This window comes from Vigna unguiculata, chromosome 3 (assembly GCF_004118075.2).
Source record: "Vigna unguiculata cultivar IT97K-499-35 chromosome 3, ASM411807v1, whole genome shotgun sequence".
Classification (NCBI taxonomy): Eukaryota; Viridiplantae; Streptophyta; class Magnoliopsida; order Fabales; family Fabaceae; genus Vigna; species Vigna unguiculata.
The window spans coordinates 60,970,566-60,995,193 of record NC_040281.1 but is presented as its reverse complement, the minus strand read 5'-3'; the positions used below and the strand labels follow the sequence as shown (position 1 = coordinate 60,995,193).

The following is a 24,628-nucleotide window of genomic DNA, read 5'->3' as shown; positions in this document are numbered from 1 at the left end:
AAATTTATCTAACCTCTAAAAGTCACGGATTGAACTTTAAACTTATCCTTTGTTTAATTTTGAAATACGAATTTATAGAGTCTGGCTGAAATAACAATTGTAATATGAAAAGGTAATATATATGCTAGCATTATTAACTATCTTCTTGAACCTTAAATCTGGATTAAATTTACATTTCTCCTAAATTTCAAAGTAAATATTCTTATAAAAATTTAAAACTGAATTTTTAATTCTTTACTTTGTTCTTTTTAGAAAGAAGTCTCAAACTTATAAGTAATTTATAATTTTTTGCAGTTGATGTTATTTAAAAATTTGTTGATGTCCTAATAATGTGTTTTCAAGTAGTTTTAAAAATAATTTTATCATAAAATCTCAAAATTTAGATTAGAGAATAATATCTTAAAATAAGTCGTGTCAACTTTAAACCATAAAAGTTCAAACAAAATCAAACATCATGTGCACACTTCAGTCACAACTTTACTTAAACCCTGAAAAACACTAAATAAATCTTACCTAACTTGTGTGATAGGAGTAAGAAAATAAAAGAAAACGACAATCAATTGAGAAATTAAGATAAAAATGATTAAGAAATACAACAGATAGAAAGATGAAAGTGGATGTTGCAACCTCAAAACCACTGGCATCATTACTTTGATGAATTAAGAGAGAAAGTATATGTAAATAATCTTAATCTTAATATTTAAGCGATGTGAATTTTTAAATATACTAGAATAATGAAAGAAGATTTCATTGCAAGAGCTTTTTTGTTTTACTATATTTGGTGGATTTATAACTACTATAAAATATATTTTAGAACAGTACTCGTTAATCTAAATTTTAGAAATTTAAGATTATCAGAAAATACACTGTTATATATGTTAATAGGATTTTAAACATCTATTGTGACAACTACAATAAACTACTTTTAAAATAAGGAGACCAAATTGTTTTAAATCTGAGCCTAAAAATAATTTAAAAAAAACTAATTGTGTGGAATAAATTCCACGTAATAATTACTCACATGACATCAGTCATTTATGTCAACAATTTGTTGACGCTTTGACAGATAAAAAAAAAGATTAAAAGATATTTATTGTTAATCTATTAATAATATAGTTCTCGAAATAAAAACATAATTAAATTAATATATTAATAATTTAGTTCGATTGACACCAACTAATATTTATTCTAGAATCATACTTCATGAGTGGTAGAAAGGAATGCTGCAATTGAACTTGGTATCAGCTTCTGTAGAAGTGCTTTTAGCTGAGATGCTCCCATCTGCTCCATTTCTGTCACTCTGATTTATTCGCATCCAACATTGCATGGTAGACACTGATGTATACCTTTACATCAGCACCCTCTTCAGAGATGCAAATTACTCTGTTTCTTCAATCAACTTTATGCCATAAGCTTCTATAATATCCAGTGCTGCAAAGTCCACAGTGTACAATTTCTTCAATATATATGCATCATGTTAACAATAATTTACAGAATATCAATCTGATGCAATAAGGCAACTTTCTGCAATTCTTTAACTATGTGACTGCCAAGTATGCTGATTATACAAGCCAGAAAAACTAGATTCAACAAATGAACAACAAAACCAATGCATCATGGTTCACCTGGAGTGTATACTTCAGGTTCGATTGGCCTCAAAACTCCTCTTGTCTGAATTTTGTTTGTCAATAAGAGCTGCAAAAAAAGAAAACATAATTCACTAACAGCATTTGTTTGGAATACAGCACAAAAATAGAAAGGGATGGAAAGTACCAGAGCTCCAACAGCAGCTGGAATACCAACAGTAAGAGCCATGGCAGTTGTGGTGTTCCCATTCACAGTCTTCCCAAATTCAAGTAAAGTAGCTCTATGCTTCTCTGTATTTTGGTTATCTGGGTATTCTATTTCCACTTCATGGTGCAAAAGCACCATATCCTGGTTACAAGGCAGGTAAAAGTAAGGTACTGATACTAAATGTATTCTTTATTACATAATTTCTGAACATTCCTGTAAATAAGTTGCTTTAGCAGTATTTAATGTGATATGCTGATGGAATACCATGTTTTTGCTGGATTTTGGAAGAAATTACATTAAGCAGTCATGTTTTTGTTGTTCCAGATTTTTAATAAGTTTCAATCAATAGAGAAGAGTGTATTAAAGAAAAATTGTGTTGCTAGCATTTGTTTATAACAGAAACATACCTTTTCTGTGCTAGTGTATGATAACCTCTCCTCCATGCGGAAACGAGCAACATCAAAAGCACTTTTGCAGAAAGCAGGGATTTCTGTTTGCTCAAGAAGTCCCAAGAATCTGTATGAGAAAAGACAGTGAGGTTAAGACTATAATTTTCCAAATGAAAGAACAAGAGGAGGATAAAGGGTATACATGATTGTCTTTGCTGTGTTCTTTGCAGTTCTTGAATCCTTGCAGTGCCCTTGTATCAATATTCGTTCCGTGATGTCATTCTCTCCTATTAATGGTCCATCTAGATCTGCACTAACAACTTTCAGAAGTTCAAATAAGAATTTTCTGAAAGTTGGTCTCCGTTCATCCGTTAGCAACGAATGAGCTTCATCGTTAAATAATCCAATCCTAAACAGTGTCCCCATGATCTCACTAAATCCTGCACACCAAGTTACTGCAAGTAAGTTTCAGAAAGATCTAACAAACCATAAATGCACAAACACACAACGGCATTGATCGCTGCGAAATATTAGCCTGAAAAGTAACAGAAACATTTGTAGATCGTGCCTTCATAGCGTAGGGTTCCACGGAAAACGGTTGATGCTTCAGAAGCTATTCCATATAAATCCCCATAAAGTAGAGAATTACGATTTGGGAGACATTCCAGAGCAAAAGCAGGAAGTTCTGGGAGCCTTAGTCTTGTTGCTGAATCATAGAGATCTTGTCCTGTGTTGGGAATAATCAAGTGAGTTAAAATATCACATTGTGTAGAAAAGACAAAGTTAAACCCTATATAAGATGAAAACCTCATGAACTCATCATAAATGAAAAATATAAACCCATCACCCTGTTCAAAAACCAAGAGTGGAAAAAAATGAAGTCACCTTCTCAAAAATCATGCAAGAATACTCTAGAGGTTAGGTATAGAGAATTGCATGAATGCTATTAGACCTTGAAAATTGATGCATGCATGCATACATAATCCAAATGATTAAAAGCTTACCATTGACATGTACAGTTTCACCACCCCATTTGTAGGTGGCAGGATTGCGCCCAGCTCGGATGGCCCCGGCAGGATTCCAGCTGAAATAATGGATAACCAATGAGTTCTTCTAAATACAGTCATAACAAAATTTACTGAATAATGAAAATGACAATGACCTACCACAGTTAAAGGATAGCAAGATGAAATACTACAAACAAAGTTCAAAAACAGAGGTTTGGAAACTTACACTAACATCCATATATGAACATTTATCCAAAAAACGTTCATGTGATAGTTCATACATATATTTATCCAGAAAAAGTGTTCCAACTCAATATCTTGTTGTGTGATCTCTTAGGAGGGTTTCTAGGGTAAAAAAATAGAAACCTGATTGGCTCTATCACAAGTTTTCTCTGAATGAAGTACCTGAATTTATATGCTAATGGATTGTTAGCAGCTTCAGGTGATGGAAGTCCACCGCAATAAGAAGTGAAAGACTTTACTTTACCCTTTCGTGCATGAGCTTGGTTTATCATCTTCATTGCCATCATATGATCTGGGTCATCAAACAAATACAATCTTATTGCAAGACCCATTTTAATCGGAAATAGGTGAATCTTCTAGAATTTTCACAAGCCGGTTTCAGCCAATGTTTTGGGATGAAAAAAAAAAATATCAGTAAGGAAATGTTTGAGAGTCATGTTGATAATATTTTGATTGGCCAACAATGTAAATACTTTTACACTTATAGTGGATGTCTATTAAACTCAAAAAAATTCCAATAACTTCATTAAACTTTCTCGGAAGAAAAATATCATAGGTTAGTCATCCATCCATTCTGGAAATAAACATAAGCAAGACTTAAGAAGGTGCAAATCTGAGAGCGCAAATTTAAAGAGTATCTCTGAGAAGTGAGGGCAATAACTCAAAAACTGATTCTATACCAAGTACAAAAAACCAGATGCACTATTATAATGAGCTATGTTATGTTGCAAAAGTCCCAAAACCAATCAATAATTATCAGAATAAGTCTTACCAATCCCTGGGTCCAAACCCATCTCTCCAAGAATTGTTATACCAGCATCTTTAGCCTTATCATCTAGCATTGACAAGGAGCTATCAACATAGCTAGCAGTGACAAGATGTTTTTTCAGCTGCATTAGGAACAAAGAAAGAATAGTTGAGAACCAATACTGACCTACAATTCTTACCAAAAAAGAAATATGCATAGATTTTATTTTGGAGAATCAGGAATTAAAGAAAGCATTGTTTACAAAGGATCAGTAATTTCCTAAATTACTTTCATGATCTCTTTTACTTTTACCCACAGTTGACTGATCTTTAACTTGATTTGTGTATTAATTCGAGAATTGGCTTCAACCCTCATCACAAATTTATTACTTTTAACATTGTTGCAATTTTGACCTATGATTTATCCTAGTTATGCTTTGTCCAAAATCCTGTCATTTTATTTCATTGTTTCTAAATATATATCCTTTCAATACAATATTAAAGGACAACATAAAATAATGTCAAGCACCTCGACGCAAACATTTGCCACGATAATGTGACAACTAGGGGGCAGCAGACTTATAACAACGTCAACCTGCAGAAAAAGAAAAGAAAACAAAAATGTTAAAGATAAGGCTGCTAAAGCTATCAAGGCCCTAAGAACATAAAGCATAGATCACATGTTGCATGATGTTTCAAGGTGGAAAATTCAAAATTTTAAGCAAAATTTATAGGTTAATGATGGAGCCCAACATGTGTATGGGCTGAAAGAGCCATTGGCCCATGAGGGGTCCATGACACCTAAGGTGTGGAAGGTTTATGAGCGCAGGAGAAAGAAACAAAGCGTGGGAAGCTGAGGTGGCGTGAGTTAGTGGGGGAGGTTGTTAGATGTGAGAGATTATTTTCTGTTATTTAGCTGGGGAGTCAACAGGGGTGGGAGAATGCTGAAATGGATGGTTATGCTTTTCTGTTACAGGAGCTATGCTCTGGATAATGGGAGGTTTTCTCCTATTGTAGTTCCTTTTCATTGCAAATAACATACCATTCACAATGCTCTCATTTTTTTCTCTATCTCTTATATCACAGTTTTGTTTGGTTTGTAACATTTTTTGGTCTGACCTGCCGGATCATTCGATCATCAACGTTTAATGCCACGACAAGGAAGAAAAGAGGAAATAGGCAGATTGGGGAATCAACTTTATCTGTAGAAGAGCCCAAAATAGACAAGACCATGGAAGCACGTGTTGAACAAGTAGAAGAGGAGCTTTCACGAATGAGAATGGCTATGGATTCTTTACGACACCAAACAACCTCAAATCAGCTAGCCGTCGAAGCTCTGCGACGGGAGAATGCTGAAGCACAGACTAAATTGGCGGAAAGTCAAGCAAAGATGATTGAAATGATGGAGGAAGAAGGGAGTTCCATGAAAAAAACGGAACAAACATTTAGAAGTTTGGGGTCGGGTTTGAAATCTCTTCACGGTGATGCCCTCGATGAATTTAGACAATCAGTGAAGAAGATTGAATTACCGATGTTCAATGGGGACGACCCAGCGGGCTAGATTAAACGGGCAGAGATATATTTTCGGGTATAAGAAACTAGTGATGCCGTAAGGGTTAACTTTGCACAACTGTGTATGGAGGGCGGTACTATCCATTTTTTTAACTCCTTATTAAATGATTATGAGGAGTTAACATGGGAGCAGTTGAAGCGGGAACTTCTAGAACGTATGGTGGTTTGGGTGAGGGTAATATCTTTGAGCAATTAACCGAATTGCGTCATATTGGAAGTGTAGAGGATTACATTCAACAATTCGAGTGCTTGGTAGCCCAGGTGCCTAAACTCCATGATGAGCAACACTTTGCATATTTTATCCATGGGTTGAAGGAAGAGATTCGAGCTCGTCTTCGAAGCTTGAAGGTGGTAACACCATTAACTCGGGGGCGTATGATGAACGTGGCTAGAGCCATTGAGTTAGAAATGTCACCTAAAAGTAGCATAACGTCAGGGCAAAGTCGCAATGATATGCATTTAGGTTTGGGTCAAGAGGGTATGAAATTCAGGCCAACTTTGGCAGGGCGAGTGACCCACCATTCAAATGGCATGGGAGGAGGAGTAAATGGACCTGGACTGGCAAAGGAGGAAATGGGCCACGTGATAGAGGAAGGAGGCATTTGCCTTACCAATAGTTAATGGACCGTAAACAAAAGGGTTTGTGTTTTAAATGTGGGGGACCCTACAGTCGTACCCACCAATGTCCCATTAAACAACTACATGTCGTGTTAATGGATGATCAATTGCAAGTAGAATGTACGGAGGAAGATGGAGACTCCACGGGGAGAGAAGAGGAAGAGGAAGAGGTTGATGGTGAATGCAGTGCTCTGTGTTTGAAGAAGTTAGAAGCACAAAATCAAGGGGAACCAAAGACTCTAAGGTTGAAGGCGAAGGTGAATGATGTACCATTGCTCATCCTCGTTGATAGTGGTGCATCTCATAATTTCATATCTAGAAGGTTGGTTGAAGCTATGGGATGGAGACAGGAGGACACACGAAAAATGAAAATTTTAATGGGAGACGAGCACAAGGCATCGATACAAGGAGTTTGCAGAGGGTTGGAAGTAGTCATGGAAGGAGGAACATTTGCTATCGACGCTTATTTATTTGATTTAGAAGATATAGACATGATTTTGGGTATGTTGTGGTTGGCTTCTTTGGGGGAAATGGTAGTAGATTGGAGGAAACAAGTCATCAAGATCATCACTAAAGAGGGCCCAAAAGTGTTTCGGGGTGTGACTCAAAGAGAACAAATTTCAGCAGCTTCTCACACCGTAGTGAGCGAACCTAGAAGGTGGATTCGAGGAGTCTTGATGTCCAAAAAATTACAACTAGCAGAGTGGAAGGAATTGGTAGGGAAGGAGTTGAATGAAAATAAAAAAGAAGCGACTACAAAACTCTTAAAGACTTACGATGTCATTTTTGGTGATCCAAAAGGGTTACCACCCATACGAACCAAAGAGCATGTTATCAATCTCCTCGAGGGTCATGCGCCGATCAATGTCCGACCTTATCGCTATCCTCATCATCACAAAACGGAAATAGAAAGGCAAGTGGGAGAACTCTTAAAGCATGGGTATGTTCGACCAAGTCAAAGTGCCTTTTCGAGCCCAGTCATTTCGGTGAAGAAGAAAGACAATAATTGGAGGATATGTGTGGACTATAGAGCACTGAATAAAGCTACCATTCTAGATAAATTCCCGATTCCCGTGATTGACGGATTGCTGGATGAGCTTTATGGAGCCATGTATTTTTCGAAGCTGGACCTGAAATCAGGTTATCATCAGGTACGCATGAGGGATGAGGATATTCATAAAACAACTTTTCGAACCCATGAAGGCCATTGAGAACTTAGTAATGTCTTTCGGGTTAATGAACGTGTCGTCCACCTTTCAATCTCTCATGAATGAGGTATTTTGAGACTTACTGCAGAAATATGTATTGATGTTTTTCGATGATATACTTGTTTACGGTTCAGATTGGAATTCGCATATGAGGCAAGTGGAGGTCGTTCTAAAACTTTTGCAAAAGCAACAACTATATGCAAATAAGAAGAAATGTAGTTTTGGCCAAAAGAGTGTCAACTATTTGGAACACATAATTTCTGCAGTCGGAGTAGCAGTGGATCCGAAAAAAATCAATAGTGTGTTACACTAGTCCATACCCAAGACCGTAAAAGGGGTTAGGGGCTTCTTGGGATTGACAGGATTTTACCGAAAATTTATTCGTGACTATGGGAAGATTGCAAAACCACTCACAGAATTGACTAAGAAAGATGGATTTGTGTGGAATTTAGAGACTCAAAAGGCATTTGAAGAATTAAAATTAAGGCTCACAACAGCCCCTGTACTTGCACTGCCAAATTTCGAGCAAACGTTTGAGTTGGAGTATGATGCGTCAGGAGTGGGTATTGGGACCATATTGAAGCAAGGGAGGCAGCCCATTGCCTATTTTAGTAAGGCTCTTGGCGAGAGGAATTTAGCCAAATCAACTTATGAGAAAGAGTTGATGGCAATAACTTTAGCTATTCAACACTGGCGTCCATACCTTATTGGAAGAAAATTTAAAGTACATACCGATCATAAGAGTTTAAAACAACTCTTGCAGCAGCGGATATCTAGTGGCAGTCAGCAAAATTGGTTGGCTAAGTTGTTAAGGTATAGTTTTGAAATTATCTATAAACCCAGGAAGGAAAACAAATAAGCGGACGCTTTATCGAGGCGAGAGGAAGATGGAATGGAGCTACGGACCATGGTTTATTTTTCGGAATGGATGGATTGTCAAGCAATAATAGCCAAAGTTCATGCAAGCAAGAAATGGCAAGAAATTATTGAAGCGGTGTAGCAAGGATCGGACAAGTACCCTAAGTTCACATATCGGCAAGGAGTGTTGTTTTATGGAGATAGGTTGGTGGTGAGTGAGGATTCCATGTGGATTCCTCTACTACTCCAAGAATTTCATTTGACCCCTCAAGGAGGACATTCAGGGCTTTATCGAACATATAAACGAATAGCCTCAAATTTGTATTGGAAGGGTATGAAAAAGGCAGTACAAGAATTGTTCAGAATTGTGACACTTGTCAACGTCAAACATACATCACTGCTGCACCGGGAGGTCTTTTGCAACCTCTTCCTATTCCAGAGAGGGTGTGGGAAGATATCTTCTTAGACTTTATTATAGGGCTGCCACGATCAGAAGGGTATGAGGCTATTCTGGTGATAGTTGATAGATTGACTAAATATAGTCATTTTGTTCCTTTGAAACACCCTTATACAGCAAAGAGCATTGCAAAGGTATTTGTGAAAGAAGTGTTTCGGCTTCATGGACTACCAAGTTCATGTTGGGTATTGGGCTCCCTCCTATGTAGAGAAAAGGTCCAAAACTTGAAAAGCCCATGTCTCACTTAACCTAGTGGAGAGGGGGCTATAAAATAAATAGAGAGGCAGAACAATAGAGTCAGAACACACTGAAAGTCCTAACACATAGAGGGAGAGGTAGAGGGAAAATTCTATTCACGTTTTTCACAGAGCTGTCACCGTAAATTCGGCATTGCGGATTCGTTCACCGATGGATCGAGCTGAGATTTTTACAGCAGGTTCAGAACTCATTGCTCTTCATTCTGACCGGTCGGATTGTTGATACGAGGTATGAGTTGGGAGATATTAATTTCGCACTGCAGCAGTGATATTATTGGTTGGACTATATTTACTTGCTTGAATGATGGAGGCAAATGCAAAGATGGTTGCTTTGAATGGTACAAATTATCATTTGTGGAAGGGCAAGATGAAAGATTTATTATTTGTCAAGAAATTGCATCTTCTAGTCTTTACTACACAGAAGTCAGATTCTATGTCTGAAGAAGAATGAGACTTTGAACACCAACAGGTATGTGGTTTTATTCAGCAATATGTTGAAGATAATGTTTATAATCATATTACTAATGAGACACATGTCAGAGCTTTGTGAGAGAAGATTGAGTCTTTGTATGCTTCTAAGTCGGGCAATAATAAATTGTATTTGTTAAATTGCTTGATGAATATGAGGTACAGGGAGAATTCTTTTATTTCTGATCACTTAAATGAGCTTCAAGGGCTCTTAGATCAATTGTCAGGAATGGACATAAAGTTTGATGACGAAGTTATGAGATTATGGTTGCTTATTACTTTACTAGAGTCTTGGGAGGTATTTCGAGTTTACGAACTCTGCCTCGAATGGTGTTGTTTCTTTTCAGATGGCAAAGAGCGGTGCTCTTAATGAAGAGATGAGAAGGAAGGCACATGGTTCTTCATCTCAGTCTGAGATGCTGGTTACAGAAGCTAGGGGGAGAAGTCAAAAAAAGGAACATAAAGGTGGTAGAGAGAAGAGTAGGAGCAAGTCCAAGTCAAGATACAAGAATTTAGAGTGTCATTTTTGTCATAAAACTGGACACATTCAGAAATACTGTTTTAAGTGGAAAAAGGAGAACAAAGACAAGAAGAGCAAGCAGAGAGAGAATGACCATGATGATGATGATCGTGTCACTACTGCTACAGATGGTGATCTTGTATCTTATGAGAGCATGTGGATTATTGATAGTGGTGCTACACTGCATGTTATACCTAGAATGAGTTCTTCACATCTTACACTTCTGGTGATTTTGGAGTGTTGAAGATGGGTAACGATGGTGAGTCTAAAGTTATTGGTGTTGGTGATGTTTGCCTGCAAACCAACATGGGAGTGCAGTTGTTGCTTAAAGGAGTCAAACATGTTCCGGATGTCCGTTTTAATTTAATCTATGTGCAGTTGCTTGATAATTGTGGTTATGACAATCACTTTGGTTCTAGTAAATGGAAGCTCACTAAAGGTATCTTGGTTATGGCCAGAGGGGAGAAACAATCTAAATTGTACTGGACTAAAGCTTTGGTTGCTAAAGACAATGTGAATGCTATGTATATGGAGGCATCTTTGTGGCATCGAACGCTTGGTCATATAAGTGAGAAAGGGCTTAACTGCTTAGCTAAAAAAAATGTGCTTATGGGATTGAGGAATGCAGAATTGAAAAAATGTTCTCATTGCATAGCTGGTAAACAAACCAGAGTATCTTTTAAGAAACATCTTACCTCAAGGAAGCTAGAATTGCTTGAATTGGTGCATTCTGACGTTTGTGGCCCATTAAAGGTAAAGTCATTTACTGGTGCACTTTGCTTTGTACTTTTATTGATGATTGTTCCATGAAGCTATGGGTCTATGCTCTTCAGCCGAAAGATCAAGTACTTGAAAAGTTCAAGGAATTTCATGCTATGGTTGAGAGGCAATCAGGTAAGAAGCTGAGATGCATCCGTAGTGATAATGGTGGTGAGTACCATGGACCCTTTGATGTTTATTACAGGCAGCATGGTATTAGACACGAGAAGACTCCTCCTAAAACTCCTCAGTTGAATGGTCTAGCGGAGAGGATGAACAAGACCTTGGTTGAAAGGGTTACATGTACGCTTTCAGAAGCAAAGTTGTCTAAGCACTTTTGGGGAGAGGCATTGCTTGCAGCTGTGCATGTTATTAATCTTAGTCCCGCAGTTGCTTTGAATACTGATGTGCCAGACAACATTTGGTTTGGTAAGAATGTTAGCTATGATCATTTGCGTGTCTTTGGTTGCAGGGCATTTGTTCATGTTCCTAAGGATGAAAGATCCAAATTAGATAAAAAGACAAGGCTATGTATCTTTATTGGCTATGGTGAGGATGAATTTGGCTACAGGTTTTATGATCCTGTTGAGAATAAGCTTGTTAGAAGTCGTGATGTACAATTCATGGAAGACCAGACCATTGAAGACATTGATAAGGTGGAGAAGACCACACCCGAGAAAGATAGTAATCTCACTGATGGTAATCCGATGAGGCTGTCCGTTCACAATCTGGAGAATGTTGAAACAGAAGCTCAAGACAATGAGCAACATGGTGATGTTGATGATCAACGGGTTGGAAGTGGAGTAGAGGTTCCAATTGATGATGCTTAAGAGGAACATGGAGATGATGATCTTGGTGATGTACCTGAACCACCTCAAGTCCAACTCAGGAGGTCTAATAGACAGAAACAACCTTCTACAAGGTATTCCTGTGATGAGTACATAACCTTGACTGACGGTGGAGAACCTGAGTGTTTTGAAGAGGCTTTGGATAGTGAAGAGAAGAAATAGTGGCTGGATGCAATGCAAGATGAGATGAAATCTTTGCATGATAATCACACTTATGACTTGGTGAAATTGCCTAAGGGCAAAAGGGCATTGGAAACTAGGTGGATTTTCAGGGTAAACAAGATTCAAATTCTACATTTCCAAGGTACAAAGCTAGATTAGTGGTGAAAAGGTTTCAGACAGAAAAAGGGTGTTGATTTCAATCAGATTTTCTCACCTGTGATGAAAATGTCATCCATCAGAACTGTGCTAAGTTTAGCTGCTACTCTTGATTTAGAGGTTGAGCAGATGGATGTGAAGACAACTTTCCTTCATGGTAATTTGGAGGAAGAGATATACATGAAGCAACCTGATGATTTTCTTGTTAAAGGCAAGGAAGATTATGTCTGTAGGCTAAGGAGGAGTCTATACGATTTGAAGCAGGCTATAAGGCAGTGGTATAAGAAGTTTGAGTCTTTTATGTGTGAGCAATGTTACAAGAAGACTACTTCTGATCATTGTGTCTTTGTTAAAAGTTTTTCTAATGATGACTTTATTATCCTGTTATTATATGTTGATGACATGCTTATTGTTGGGAAAGAAGACACTTGACGAGTCTTTTGCCATGAAAGACTTGGGAGCTGCTAAAAAGATTCTTGGCATACGTATCTCACGTGATAGAAGAGAAAAAAAAATTTATCTATCACAAGAACAATACATTAGGAAGGTGTTGCAGAGATTCCATATGGAAAATGCTAAAGCTGTGAGTACTCCTCTTGCTACTCATTTTAAACTGAGTGTTAAACAGAGTCCTTCAAATGAAGTTAAAAAGACCAATATGAGTAGAGTTCCTTATGCATCTGCGGTGGGCAGTTTGATGTATGCGATGGTGTGTACAAGACCAGATATTGCACATGTTGTTGGTACAGTTAGTCGATTTTTGTCAAACCCAGGTAAAGAGAATTGGAATGCTGTGAAATGGATTTTGAGGTATCTTCATGATACAGCTGATATGAAGCTTTGTTTTGGAGGTGATAAACCTACGTTGAAGGATTATTCATACTCAGATATGGCTAGGGACATTGATTCCAGAAAGTCCACTTTGGGCTATTTGATAAAGTTTGCAGGGGGAGTTGTGGTTTGGCAATCAAGACTACAAAGGTGTGTAGCGTTGTCTACTACAGAGGCAGAGTTCATTGCTATTACTGAAGCATGCAAGGAGTTGCTATCGTTGAAGAAATTCTTACAGGAGCTTGGTTTTGTGCAGAACAACTATCCATTATTTGTGGATAGTCAAAGTGCTATCCATTTTGGTAAGAATCCAACTTTTCATTCTAGATCCAAACATATTGATGTGAGGTATCATTGGATACGTGATGCTTTGGATGCTAAGTTGTTGGAGTTAGAAAAGGTTCATACAGATGATAATGGTGCTGATATGATGACTAAAGCATTGTCAAGAAGGAAGTTTGAAGTTTGTTGTGAGATCGCCGGTTTGGCAGTCATCTCCACATAGTTGTGAGGGGGAGATTTGTTGGGTATTGCGCTCCCTTCCTATGTGAAGAAAAGGCCCAAAACTTGAAAAACTCATGTCTCACTTAATCTAGTGGAGAGGGGGCTATAAAATAAATAGAGAGGCAAAACAATAGAGTTAGAACACATTGAAAGCCCTAACACATAGAGGGAGAGTTAGAGGGAAAATTATGTTCATGTTTTTCACAAAGCTGTCACTGTAAATTCGGCACTGCGGATTCGTTCACCGTTGGATCGGGCTGAAATTTTTACAGCAGGTTCGGAACTCGTTGCTTTTCATTATGATCGGTCGGATCGTTGATACGAGTTCTGAGTTGGGAGATATTAATTTTGCACTGCAGTAGTGATATATAGGTTTTCCTCTTGTTCTTCTCTATTTTGAAAGCTTTGTTGTTTTGTTATTTGGTTGGGTGTTGGCACTAATTTGTGCTATTGATTGAGACTCTTTTGTACTCTGGTTGATCATAGTGGAGCTATTTCTTTGGTCTGGACGACTCGTGGTTTTTTCCTTGATTTGAGGGGTTTTTCACATTAAAAATCTTGGTGTCTTTATTTGTGCCTTTGGTGATTTATTATTGCTGCTCTTTGATTGTTGCTCCTCATAGATTCTTGCAAGTTAGGGGAAATTATATCCGCTGCATTCTCTGGTATTTTGTTTGTGTTGTTGTTTTCCCATCAGTTCAGTGGTGAGTGATCGTGATCCTCTATTTATGAGCCTCTTTTGGAAATCAACGGACAAATAGAAGTAGGGAATAGGTGCTTGGAGACATATTTGCGTTGCTTCATTACAAACCAACCAAAGGGATGGGTTCAATGGCTGCCATGGGCAGAGTATTGGTATAATACGACTTATCATGAGTCTACAGCCACTACCCCTTTTGGAGCAGTTTATGGCCGCAAGCCTCCAAATTTGGTGAGATGTGTTCAAGGTGAAGTCAAAGTAGAGGTTGTCCAAAGAGAATTGTTAGACAGAGATGAAGCGTTGAGGCAGTTGAAGAGCCACCTTGCTCATGCTCAAGATAGGATGAAAGCACAAGCAGATAAACATAGGCAGGAACGTTGCTTCCAAGTCGGAGAATGGGTTTTCTTGAAGTTGAAACCATATAGGCAACATTCAGTATTAGCTCGCATAAGCCCAAAGTTGTCGGCTTGATATTATGGACCTTTTGAAGTGCTAGAACGTATAGGGATGGTGGCTTATCGCTTAAAACTTCCTGCTACCTCGAAGATACATCCAGTGTTCCATGTTTCACTTCTTAAAAAAACTATTGGAGACTATAAGGCTCAAGCAGAATTGCCACGAGATCTAGAGAGTGAAAGAGTCGAAATAATTGAGCCGCTTACTGTTCTAGCTTCCCGTAACATCATGAAACAAGGAAAAAGAGTAAATGAATGGTTGATATACTGGGATGGAAAATCTGCAGAAGATTCCACATGGGAGGATGAAATTGTTATTAAGAGTCAATTTCTGAATCTCAGGCTTGAGGACAAGCCTGTTGTTGAAGGGGTGACATTGATGGAGCCCAACATGTGTATGGGCTGAAAGAGCCATTGGCCCATGAGGGGTCCATGACACCTAAGGTGTGGAAGGTTTATGAGCTCAGAAGAAAGAAGCAAAGCGTGGGAAGCTGAGGTGGCGTGAGTTAGTGGGGGAGGTTGTTAGATTTGAGAGAGTATTTTCTGTTATTTAGCTGGGGAGTTAACAGGGGTGGGAGAATGCTGAAATGGTTATGTTCTTATGTTACAGGAGCTATGCTCTGGATAATGGGAGGTTTTCTCCTATTGTAGTTCCTTTTCATTGCAAAAAACATACCATTCACAATGCTCTCATTTTTTCTCTATCTCTTATATCACAGTTTTGTCTGGTTTGTAACAGTTAATAATACTCAAATTGCTTTTGCCAGCCAAAACTCATATCCATTTCTTGTAGGCTTAAATGAAGTCATTTTCAGTTGCTTTAAAGAGTCAATTAAGATATATGCAAAATTCAGTTGGCAAGAGACAAACGCACCTGTGATATGTGTTTGCACAAACGCTCATGATCCATCACATCAAGCTGGATTCCGGTTACATTTGGAATGCCCTCAACTATCTGCATTGATATTCAAATGTCAAATCTTGGAGAAATCAAGAAATAGTTATGTGAGAGCAAAATATCAATCAAAATACCTGCTCTGCCTCCTTCAGGTACAGAGATCCCACAATGACTTCTACATCAGTTTGGCATTCAAAATCATCTTCCAACAATGCTTTATTCCATTCACTCGATGATGGCCTTCCAAATGAGGATAACATTACAGCAGCTGGTTGACAGACCCGACCAGCACCAAGAATTAAAACCGCAGCCTTCCTTTTGGAACCCAACTCCTTCACTGTGCCATTCTCTTCTATTTTACCAAGCGTAAGAGAAATTTTACTGGAATCTTGATTTGAAAATCTATCATTTTCAGTTCGTTTAGCAATAGCAGTTAAGGAATCAATGATCTGATCCAGAACAGCCCTATCATCTGCACCCACCTGTTCAGAAGCCAAAATGTCAATACCTCATTGATTCTTATAAATTCCACTAGGTTGGTGCAAAAGTCATAGTTTAAAATGTAATCTCAATAAAAAAATAAAAAAAACGATAGAAAACATTGCACACAAAGACATATAGCTAAACCTGGCATAAAATGAATTGACACCCCTCAGAATGGGGTTGAAACATCTAACAGAATACATATTACAATGTTCTCCAGAATGGGAAACAAGGTACGATGAGTGGGAAATGAAGAGAAAAAACATTTTCAAAGGGACATAAGTAAATATTTCAGTTCGAAATACAGGGCTACTTACTTCAAGTTCGGAGAATGATACAGCTTTAACACTCTGACCCACATGGCAGTTGACTAAGTGGAAGGAGCCTCCTGCGGATTCAATAATATCTAAGGCCTCATTTATCAGAAACTGATCAAATAAGTGACCACTCAGAGATACCTGCCAATATTCAGTAATTACAATCAGAAGATTAACTAGCAACTAATAGGATTATTGATGTGTTGCACTTTTAGCCAACTTTTAGGTGTCATTAGCTGCACAATTAGTTTCTTAGCTTTTAATTTTGCATGTTTCTATTTGTTTTTTGCATTTGTGTTGGACTTGTTATGCATTCATATTTTTATATGTGCAAAAACATTTTAGAGTAAAATTAAAGCTGTCTTAAGTTCTTGAAGAAGGTGCAAGGGTATGCAAAAACACGCACGGTTGTACACAAGCTAAGCGAAGTATGTAGGGTTCAAACAATGGATAGTAATATTTGAAACTGAAGAACGCACCGATATATTGTACTTTCTTTTGCTAGATAGAGAATTTTCTGAGTTTTCTGATGCTTCCCTGCAAAAGGACAGAATGCCCATGTTATAATATGTGGGAAAATAACAAGAAACTATAAAAGGTGGCACATGATTCAACAAAGTGAATGATGAAAATGATATTACAAAGAATGAAATATAGAGGAGATACATACTCTGAATCAGAATGCCGCATGCGTGGGATATAATCATACAAGGAGGTTAGAACTCCTCTATGGGCTATGCAAGCTCTCTTTAAGTGAGCAGGCAACTTTGTAATGTCTGTAGCCAGAGCCAAATTTACGACAAATTGGGAAAGTATGTTTCCAAAATGTTGAGAAGCCTAGCCATAATGAAATTGCATATTTGATCGTTCTCCATTCCAAAATACTAATATCTTATCAAATAGAAGCATAGTAATTAACAAATAAGAAGGAACCTACCTCCTTTGCAAATTCTGTTGGAAGAATGTCAACGGCTAAACATATCACGCCATCGCCATCCATATCATCATGGTAGGAATTTGTTATCGGATCATACCTAAAAAAATGTTTAAAGATTACATCATACTAGGAAAAAATAACTGTCATGATTGCGATTGAACTAAAAGTTATGTGGTAATGTAAGCCAAGATGATATTTCAGCATAGTATCTGCTACAATTTTTTATAGCTTCTAAAACACGCAATCAAGTATTATATGATATTTCATCCTTCACAGGGATTATCCTTCTTCTTTTATATGGATCAACGATTTTATGCTTTTTATGTGACATAAGTAGGGATATACTGTGTTATGCATAATGAAGCATTTTGCTAAGGCCTCATGGTGAATAAAATCCAAGCTTTTATGTTTAACAGAGGTAGACCAACAGCAGCATACACATTTTTCTGAACTTCCAAACAAATCATTACCAGAAGCATAAAAGGGTACTTTGACAAAGAATCTTATATTTGTGCATCTCTTGTATATTTCTAGCTTATTTTAAGCAGAATATATGACCATGAAGCTTAGATATGCTATTCATAATATCAACTTGGGCCGTATACATTTCTTAACATGTGTTATCAATGCAAAGTGCTTGAAATAATCCAATATTCATGAACTCTGAAACAAAAGTATAACTCTCTTTCTAGGATAAATTCCATGTTAGAGTGGTGTAGATGAGACTAAAAGTAAATTAATTTTCCCAAACTAGTTACATTTTTATACCTGAAAAAGGGTGAATCAATTGAGGTAGCATGGTTAACAAACTCAAGGGAGCCTCCTATATCGCATGTTATGTCTGCTATTCCCACAAGGGGACACCCCTGACTCGTTAAGTCTTGCATCTGCTTATAGCTCAATAATTGAGGGAATCTTTTCTCCCAATACATGCAATTGACTAAGATAAGAAAATGTGAGTAATGGTGCTTAATAAGAAAATTCAGTTTATAAATAAACATTTGATGGGATCAGAATTACTAATATATTGTGAATCTTGACAACTATTGAAATTCTTCATGATATGGTAACATGTGACTTAGATATATCTTCATGGAAGAACACAAAGTACTAGGTAAAAATTAATTTTATCAAGAAACATTTGAGGCCAGGGTATCGGAAAAGGAGTTGCTAATATGTGGTGAGAGTGGTGAGCTAAGTCAAGACTTGTTGAAAATCCACTTTATCTACATGCATGCTCAACAATGAAAAGTATTTTCAGATGAGGTTTTGTTTAGCATTTCTTTCTGATAGATGAGAAAGAAAATTTGAAATGTCAGGAACTAGAAATCTTAAGGACTTCAAATCATTTTATTTTAAATAGTAGCATATAATTTGCTCCAATATCAGTACTCGGAAACAAGTACGAAGGGACCTACCAATAACAGATGCATATGGTGCTACTTTTTCATGGAAAGTGGGATTGTAATGCTCAGGATGTGCGTAGTAGTCTGCCTGAAATTATAGATAATAAAGAAAAGTTACATTAAAATACTACATATATATATATATATATATATATATATAGAGAGAGAGAGAGAGAGAGAGAGAAAGAAGAATAGCATAAGCTGAAAATCATATGTCAATGCATACTAAGGACCATTTCGTATATATTAATCTAATATTGAATACATGGGCCTTAACTTCCCTTATTAACATATATTTACAATGAAACCAGATTTAACTACAGCAATTGTACCTTGAACTTGAACAAAGGTCAATTGCATATCCAACAACAAAATAAAGAATATTCAATAGGAAAATCGAAGAGAGTGTGAATGAGAAAAATTAAGTGTGCTTCCAGAAATTTCAAGAAATCATGTTCAAAGTTTTATTTTTATTGTCAGAATATCATGAACAATCCATAAGGATGCAAAGGGTAATGCTGATTGCAGTAATTACAATTGATTAGCACATCAATTGTGCTCTTGTAAAAGGAAAACACTTAGACTTCATGTCTTCTTACTTTATAGCATAGTGAGGAATTTTTAAAATTACTTTTCCACTGCAATAATATGATGGTTTTGAATTTTTACATTCCTTCTGAAGTGGCTTCCAAATCACACATGCTACCATGCTATAAAATGGGAATTTGTTGTTTTTAAGATCATTTAAAGAAGGTTATCATGGATTTGAAGTATTCATCACAAATTAGGCCTCCTAATCTGAAAAACCATGCCAAAATAACCCTTCATATGAATAACCTGAGTCAGAACAGGTTTCAGATCCCAAATAACATGTCAATTATTTTGCTACTTATCAAAGAGCTATTTTTAGCAGGCAAATAGATTATGAGATCCCAAAACTCAAAATCATGATCAACTAACTTTATCAAACACTTTCGTCGGATCTTTGGGTTCAACCATGTCTTTGGCAGTCACCACACAACCATAAACTTGGAAAACTCTTTTTGAAGCGTGCCTTGGTTGATTTGTGTCCTGTTAAACAAATTATATTCAGGGCAAAGTATAAGACATTTGCTAGACATCTCAAAAGCAACAATAACATAGCTAATGACATTTCAAGATTCTATCAATTTATTTTTTAAATCAAATTTAAACTTGAATTCATTGTAATTTCACTTATTTATAACTAAAAATGTTTTGTATACACTTGTTTTATTTTTATACTATCGTTACTGTGATGAATTTCTAGCAAAGTTTTGCTTTCTTTTATCTCTTTGCACTACCCTGACCTTTTTGAAATTTCACAATAGTGACAGCAGACTAAAGAAAATAATAGAAACTTTAAAAGACGTTGTCTCCAGGTGTCACATTATGCATCCTGATTATGAGAAACTTAACGTGTTAACCTGTAACCCTGTTGTCTCAACTTAGCGGAGCAATTGCCTTATCTATTATCTAAAATTTTGATGAACCTTAATCTTGTGCTGCATTGAAAACTGTCAAAGTTACAGGACAAAAGAGTTCTATAATTGAGTGATAAGACTCTGAATCATGACTATGCTATGATATGATATGAAACAGACATACTAATGGCTTCTTTATGCTGATAATCTAGGACAAGCACAAGTGTAATACAACTAACACAAGCTGAAGCTAAAAACACTCTCAGCATCCTAATGCAACAATAATTGAACAGAAAATTACCGTTCTATGGAGGTCACTTAGTCTAGATGGGTCTACGAATTTATGAGGAAGGAGCCTAAAGATCTCTTGTGCACCAGAACAAACTACAAGAAAGGAATAAACCAAAAGTTAGCATAAAAATAAGGGGATTTCAGAAAGGATGGGACATAAAAATAATGTATCATTTCTTAACACCATACCATTTCCTGAACCAGTAAACACAAAAACCAGGGGACAAATCCCCAATGGCAGTCCCTGTGTAGCAATTTCTTCACCAACAGAAATCACAGCAGCCTTAGCAGCAGCCAGGGAAGGGTACATGTAAGACGATCCCAGTGACAAAAAAGGTGTTGAGTATCCAAGACTTAGAAACCCTGGAACAATCAAACAGATAAGATGTATAGTTTGAAATCAAACTCTAGACAATGCCATTCAACATGAACACCATAAACTAAAACTGGTACAATTAGAGAAACTTACGTTGTCCTAATCCACGCAAGAAGTCAATCATTCCAACTCTACCAGCAAATTTTCCAAATGCAAGTAACCTTTTCCCGTTGTCCCCAACAATTAACTCATAGTCAAATAATGATGCCCTCTCGGCTAGAATCTAAGGTTGTGGAGGAAAATAACAAAAACAAGTTAGAAGTGCCTAGAAACCACAACAAAAATTGAAGCCATGCTTCAAACATGAAGAGTAGAACTTGAAATGAAGACAACAACAGAGAGAAACTGAATAGTTGAACTTTATACATAACATTAACACCTTATCGAGCAAAGGCATGTTCTCTTTCTGTGCTTTATGGGTATGGGAGAAGAAGGCATAAGCTCTATCTGGCAATATCATTTCCAGCTGCAACAAATTCATTTACATCATTAAAAGTCTGGTATCAACTGAACAGACTCCAGCAGGAAAATAGTAATTTAGAAAACCAAGAAATATGAACCTTTGGTTGCTTAATGCCAAGGATGAGACCACATTGTGACAGGTCTTGTGATATTTCAGCGCCAACTTCTTCGTAGAGAGCATCATGGTGAATTCTCTTAGTGGAAGGCTGCACAATGATTCTAGAAACACCTGTTCCACCATGAAGTAATCGAGCACAGTGTGATGGTGTCAAAGGTGCCCTTCTTTCCCATTTATTCACAGATTCTGCCAATATCCCAACAACCCCGTTCCCAAGCATGATCCTTTTACCTGTTTCAACACACCCAAAGCTCTCAACTTTTCATCCATTCACAACATAACTCAAAACCCACGCATGCTTCAATCAATTTCCTTATCATATTCATAAATAAAGCTTACCCCAATATCAGCAGTTGAAACTGAGTTAGAGAAGAGAAAATGTGAGGAACAAAGAACAATAAGGGAAGTGATTTGATTTCTGACAGGATCTCTGTGTTTGTATTTGAGTTGAGTCTCAATCAATGCCAAATCAATATGAAAGGTGGATTGAGTTGAAGGTGCCGAAAATAAACACGTACCAAGTTGTCAAGTTTGTTCTTTGGTTTCGGTAATGTCAGCAAACCAAAACAAATGTTGTAACGTTTAAAAGGTTGAATTGCGACACATGGAGATGTCCTACAACAGCAGAGTTAGGCACACACGACATTTTAAGAATGGGAAGTGGATCCTACTCTTTTCCTGCGTTGTCATCTTCTGTTTGTTTTTTTATTCTAAATTAGCAGAGTCTTATCTAAATTCACAAACAAATAATAAACAATGTGCATAAAATGTTCATATTAACCTCGTGATGGACCGTGACTCCTCAGACAAAGGAAAATATTAAATGGAAATGGTTGGAGAGTCATGTTGACGCCACGTGTCACCAAACATACATACGTAACGTAATCATTCACGTTGTTGAAAAACATGCTCTGGATAGACACCTGACGTGTATTTCATAAAATAACACACTGATAAAATAAAGAATAACAATTAAAATAAATTTCCTCCAAAATATTCAAAAAAAATAATAAAATCATTTCTCTAAAATCAAAAACATTTTCTTTAAAAGTTTATTTTCTAACTTGTAGCAAATTAATTTTAGCTTAAAAAAACTTCTTTTTATTTTTTATTCTTATTGTTTAAAGGGTAAGCATTGATTGGTCGTTTCTGTATAGTTCTTTTAGGTCTTGGTTGATTTTTTTTTTAAATTACTGATGTTTATTCAAATTACTGGTATTCGCGGTTCTCTGAAGCACTACTACATTTATAAACTATTTCTCATTTATAATCACAGAAAAATATAAAAACTTTATCTAAAGTCTTCTCATTTATAAATTTTCTTTTAAGTAATCTCATTCTGAGAATGTTGGACCAATCGATTTAGATGGTTGCACGCCGCGTGCAGTACAACTTGTTTTATAAAAATAATACTATTTTATAAGAATATTTGAAACAGCGATTAAGTAATAATTATGATATGTAGGATCGAAAAAATATAAGTCATTATTTAGGTGATTTTATCGTATTATATTATTCTACTCATTTAGTAAAACCAAAATATGTATAATTTTGACACATAACACAAAAAATTTGATTTTTTAATAAAATTTTCAAAACTAGTAGTTGCACTGCAACTCTCCTCTTATTTTCTTTTCTAATCACAAATGTGTATCCGATCTCACATATGTGAGACCCCTTTTTATTTAAATTTTGTTCTAAAAAGGGTTTGGGTCTGACCTTTTAAGAAAGTCCAAAATCAGCTCATTTTGGGAATCTCAAGACCTCCCTTTCGGCTCTAATGCTCTCACTTGTCTCATTTTGAAAATAGTTTCTTTCCCTCCCTTGTAGTACTACAAGTTCTCTGTTAAGGTACTGGCTTTTGCCTCACTGAGCTAATAAATTATCCTCGTTCATAACTGCCTAAGCTCATATCTCCATGTAAGTCAACCTTAACCTTCTTTTCCAGCTGTGTTGTTATGGTTCGTCCTAGTAATCCTGTTTTGATTATGGTGTCAATATTTTCAACTCTTTAATCTGTTCCTAGAGCTGTGGTGCTCTTCCTTAGGGTCTTGTTTCGTTTGGCTAATTTTATTAAGGTAAGGAAAGCTAGGGTTTTTTGTTTTCTTTATATCTGCCTAATTGTAGCTTTGTTTCATGTTTATGACGTTTGTGTGTTGTTGTGGTTGCCTGGGAAAAAATGTTAAAAGTTGTTTGGTTTCAAATGCCTGACTTTTGTATGCATGAATAGTGGTGAAAACTTATATTCTCGCCCAAGCGAGCATGTCTCTCCTAATAGCATAAGCGAGCATGTCTCTCCTAATAGCATAAGCTCGTCCTGGTTTCTGCTCGAACTGTCTCTCAAGCGACGAGCTTTCGTTTTTAGTGATGAGTAATCTCGCTCAGGTGAGTAGTCTCGCCTAAGCAAGAAATCACAAAAGCCACTGTTCTACTGCTCGAGCTCTCGCCTAGAGCGAGAGAACCTCTCTCGCCTGAGCAAGGACTTCCAGCCTGAGCGAGATTGGGGCAGGTTTCATGTTATAGTTTTGTTTTGTTCTTTGAGGTGGTTGCTTGCTTGCCTGATAAAGTGTTTTACAGTAAACGCATGAAGTATGATGCATGTATATTGTATGAGATAAATTAGAATGAGATTTTGTTATGTTGAGTATGAAAAAGAAACATGAATTGTATGGTTGGTGGTGGATTGGCATGAGAATTAAATGATTGAGATGGCAAGTGAAAATGGTTGGTAAGAGAGTTTCATGGGGAACTCTTGGTGATGGTGTGGTTACTATATACCTTGATATAGGAGATGTCTAGATAAAGGAAAGTATCATACTCTAATAATCATTCAAGCTCACATGGAACATAATGATTTATGTGGTGAGAGTGGCAGGAGGTCCTAATCTTGGGACGTATTGGGCCTAAGATATTAGAGGATTAACCTTGTGTGTAGTTAGGTGATAATCTCTTGTGTTTAAACTCTGCAGACTTTAGAAACCAACGCAAGTGCATACTTCTTTTATAATTAAATATCAAGAGTATGATCCGGATAATTGAGTCATAAAGTCTTGCATTGTGTGCTATCATATGTTTGATTTCCTATTATGTTGTATGTGTGGAGAAATGTTTAATATTACTTGCTAAATTGTTTTGTAATTATGCGAACAACCCTTCTGGGAAACTATTAACTTAATTGTTATGTTGGTCATTGTTTTGTGCCTAAACTCTCATTCTCAATATATTATGGATAACTGTAATAGTTAGTACCTGTATACTTGATGTCGTGTGCTCTTTTATATGATATTTATGTAATGCTTTATTTAGTATATTTACTCACACCGCCATTTTTTATTCTTATTTTTC

The 24,628-nt window shown here is 36.7% G+C and overlaps 1 protein-coding gene across 1 annotated transcript; it reads right to left on the bottom strand.

Moving 5' to 3' along the window:
* Window positions 1–944: 944 nt before the first annotated feature.
* LOC114178190 (alpha-aminoadipic semialdehyde synthase) lies at window positions 945–21,882 on the bottom strand. Its single transcript, XM_028063949.1, has 25 exons — window positions 21,623–21,882; window positions 21,264–21,514; window positions 21,083–21,169; window positions 20,797–20,926; window positions 20,517–20,690; window positions 20,338–20,420; window positions 19,555–19,665; window positions 18,607–18,682; window positions 17,957–18,128; window positions 17,189–17,285; window positions 16,922–17,088; window positions 16,731–16,788; window positions 16,252–16,392; window positions 15,586–15,933; window positions 15,428–15,508; window positions 4,710–4,775; window positions 4,206–4,323; window positions 3,596–3,725; window positions 3,188–3,267; window positions 2,752–2,910; window positions 2,386–2,623; window positions 2,202–2,310; window positions 1,774–1,935; window positions 1,626–1,695; window positions 945–1,431 (listed from the first exon to the last, which is right to left on the bottom strand). The coding sequence occupies exons 2-25, from the start codon at window positions 21,501–21,503 to the stop codon at window positions 1,379–1,381; spliced, it is 3,150 nt and encodes a 1,049-aa protein (XP_027919750.1). The 5' UTR covers window positions 21,504–21,514; window positions 21,623–21,882; the 3' UTR covers window positions 945–1,378.
* Window positions 21,883–24,628: the final 2,746 nt, after the last annotated feature.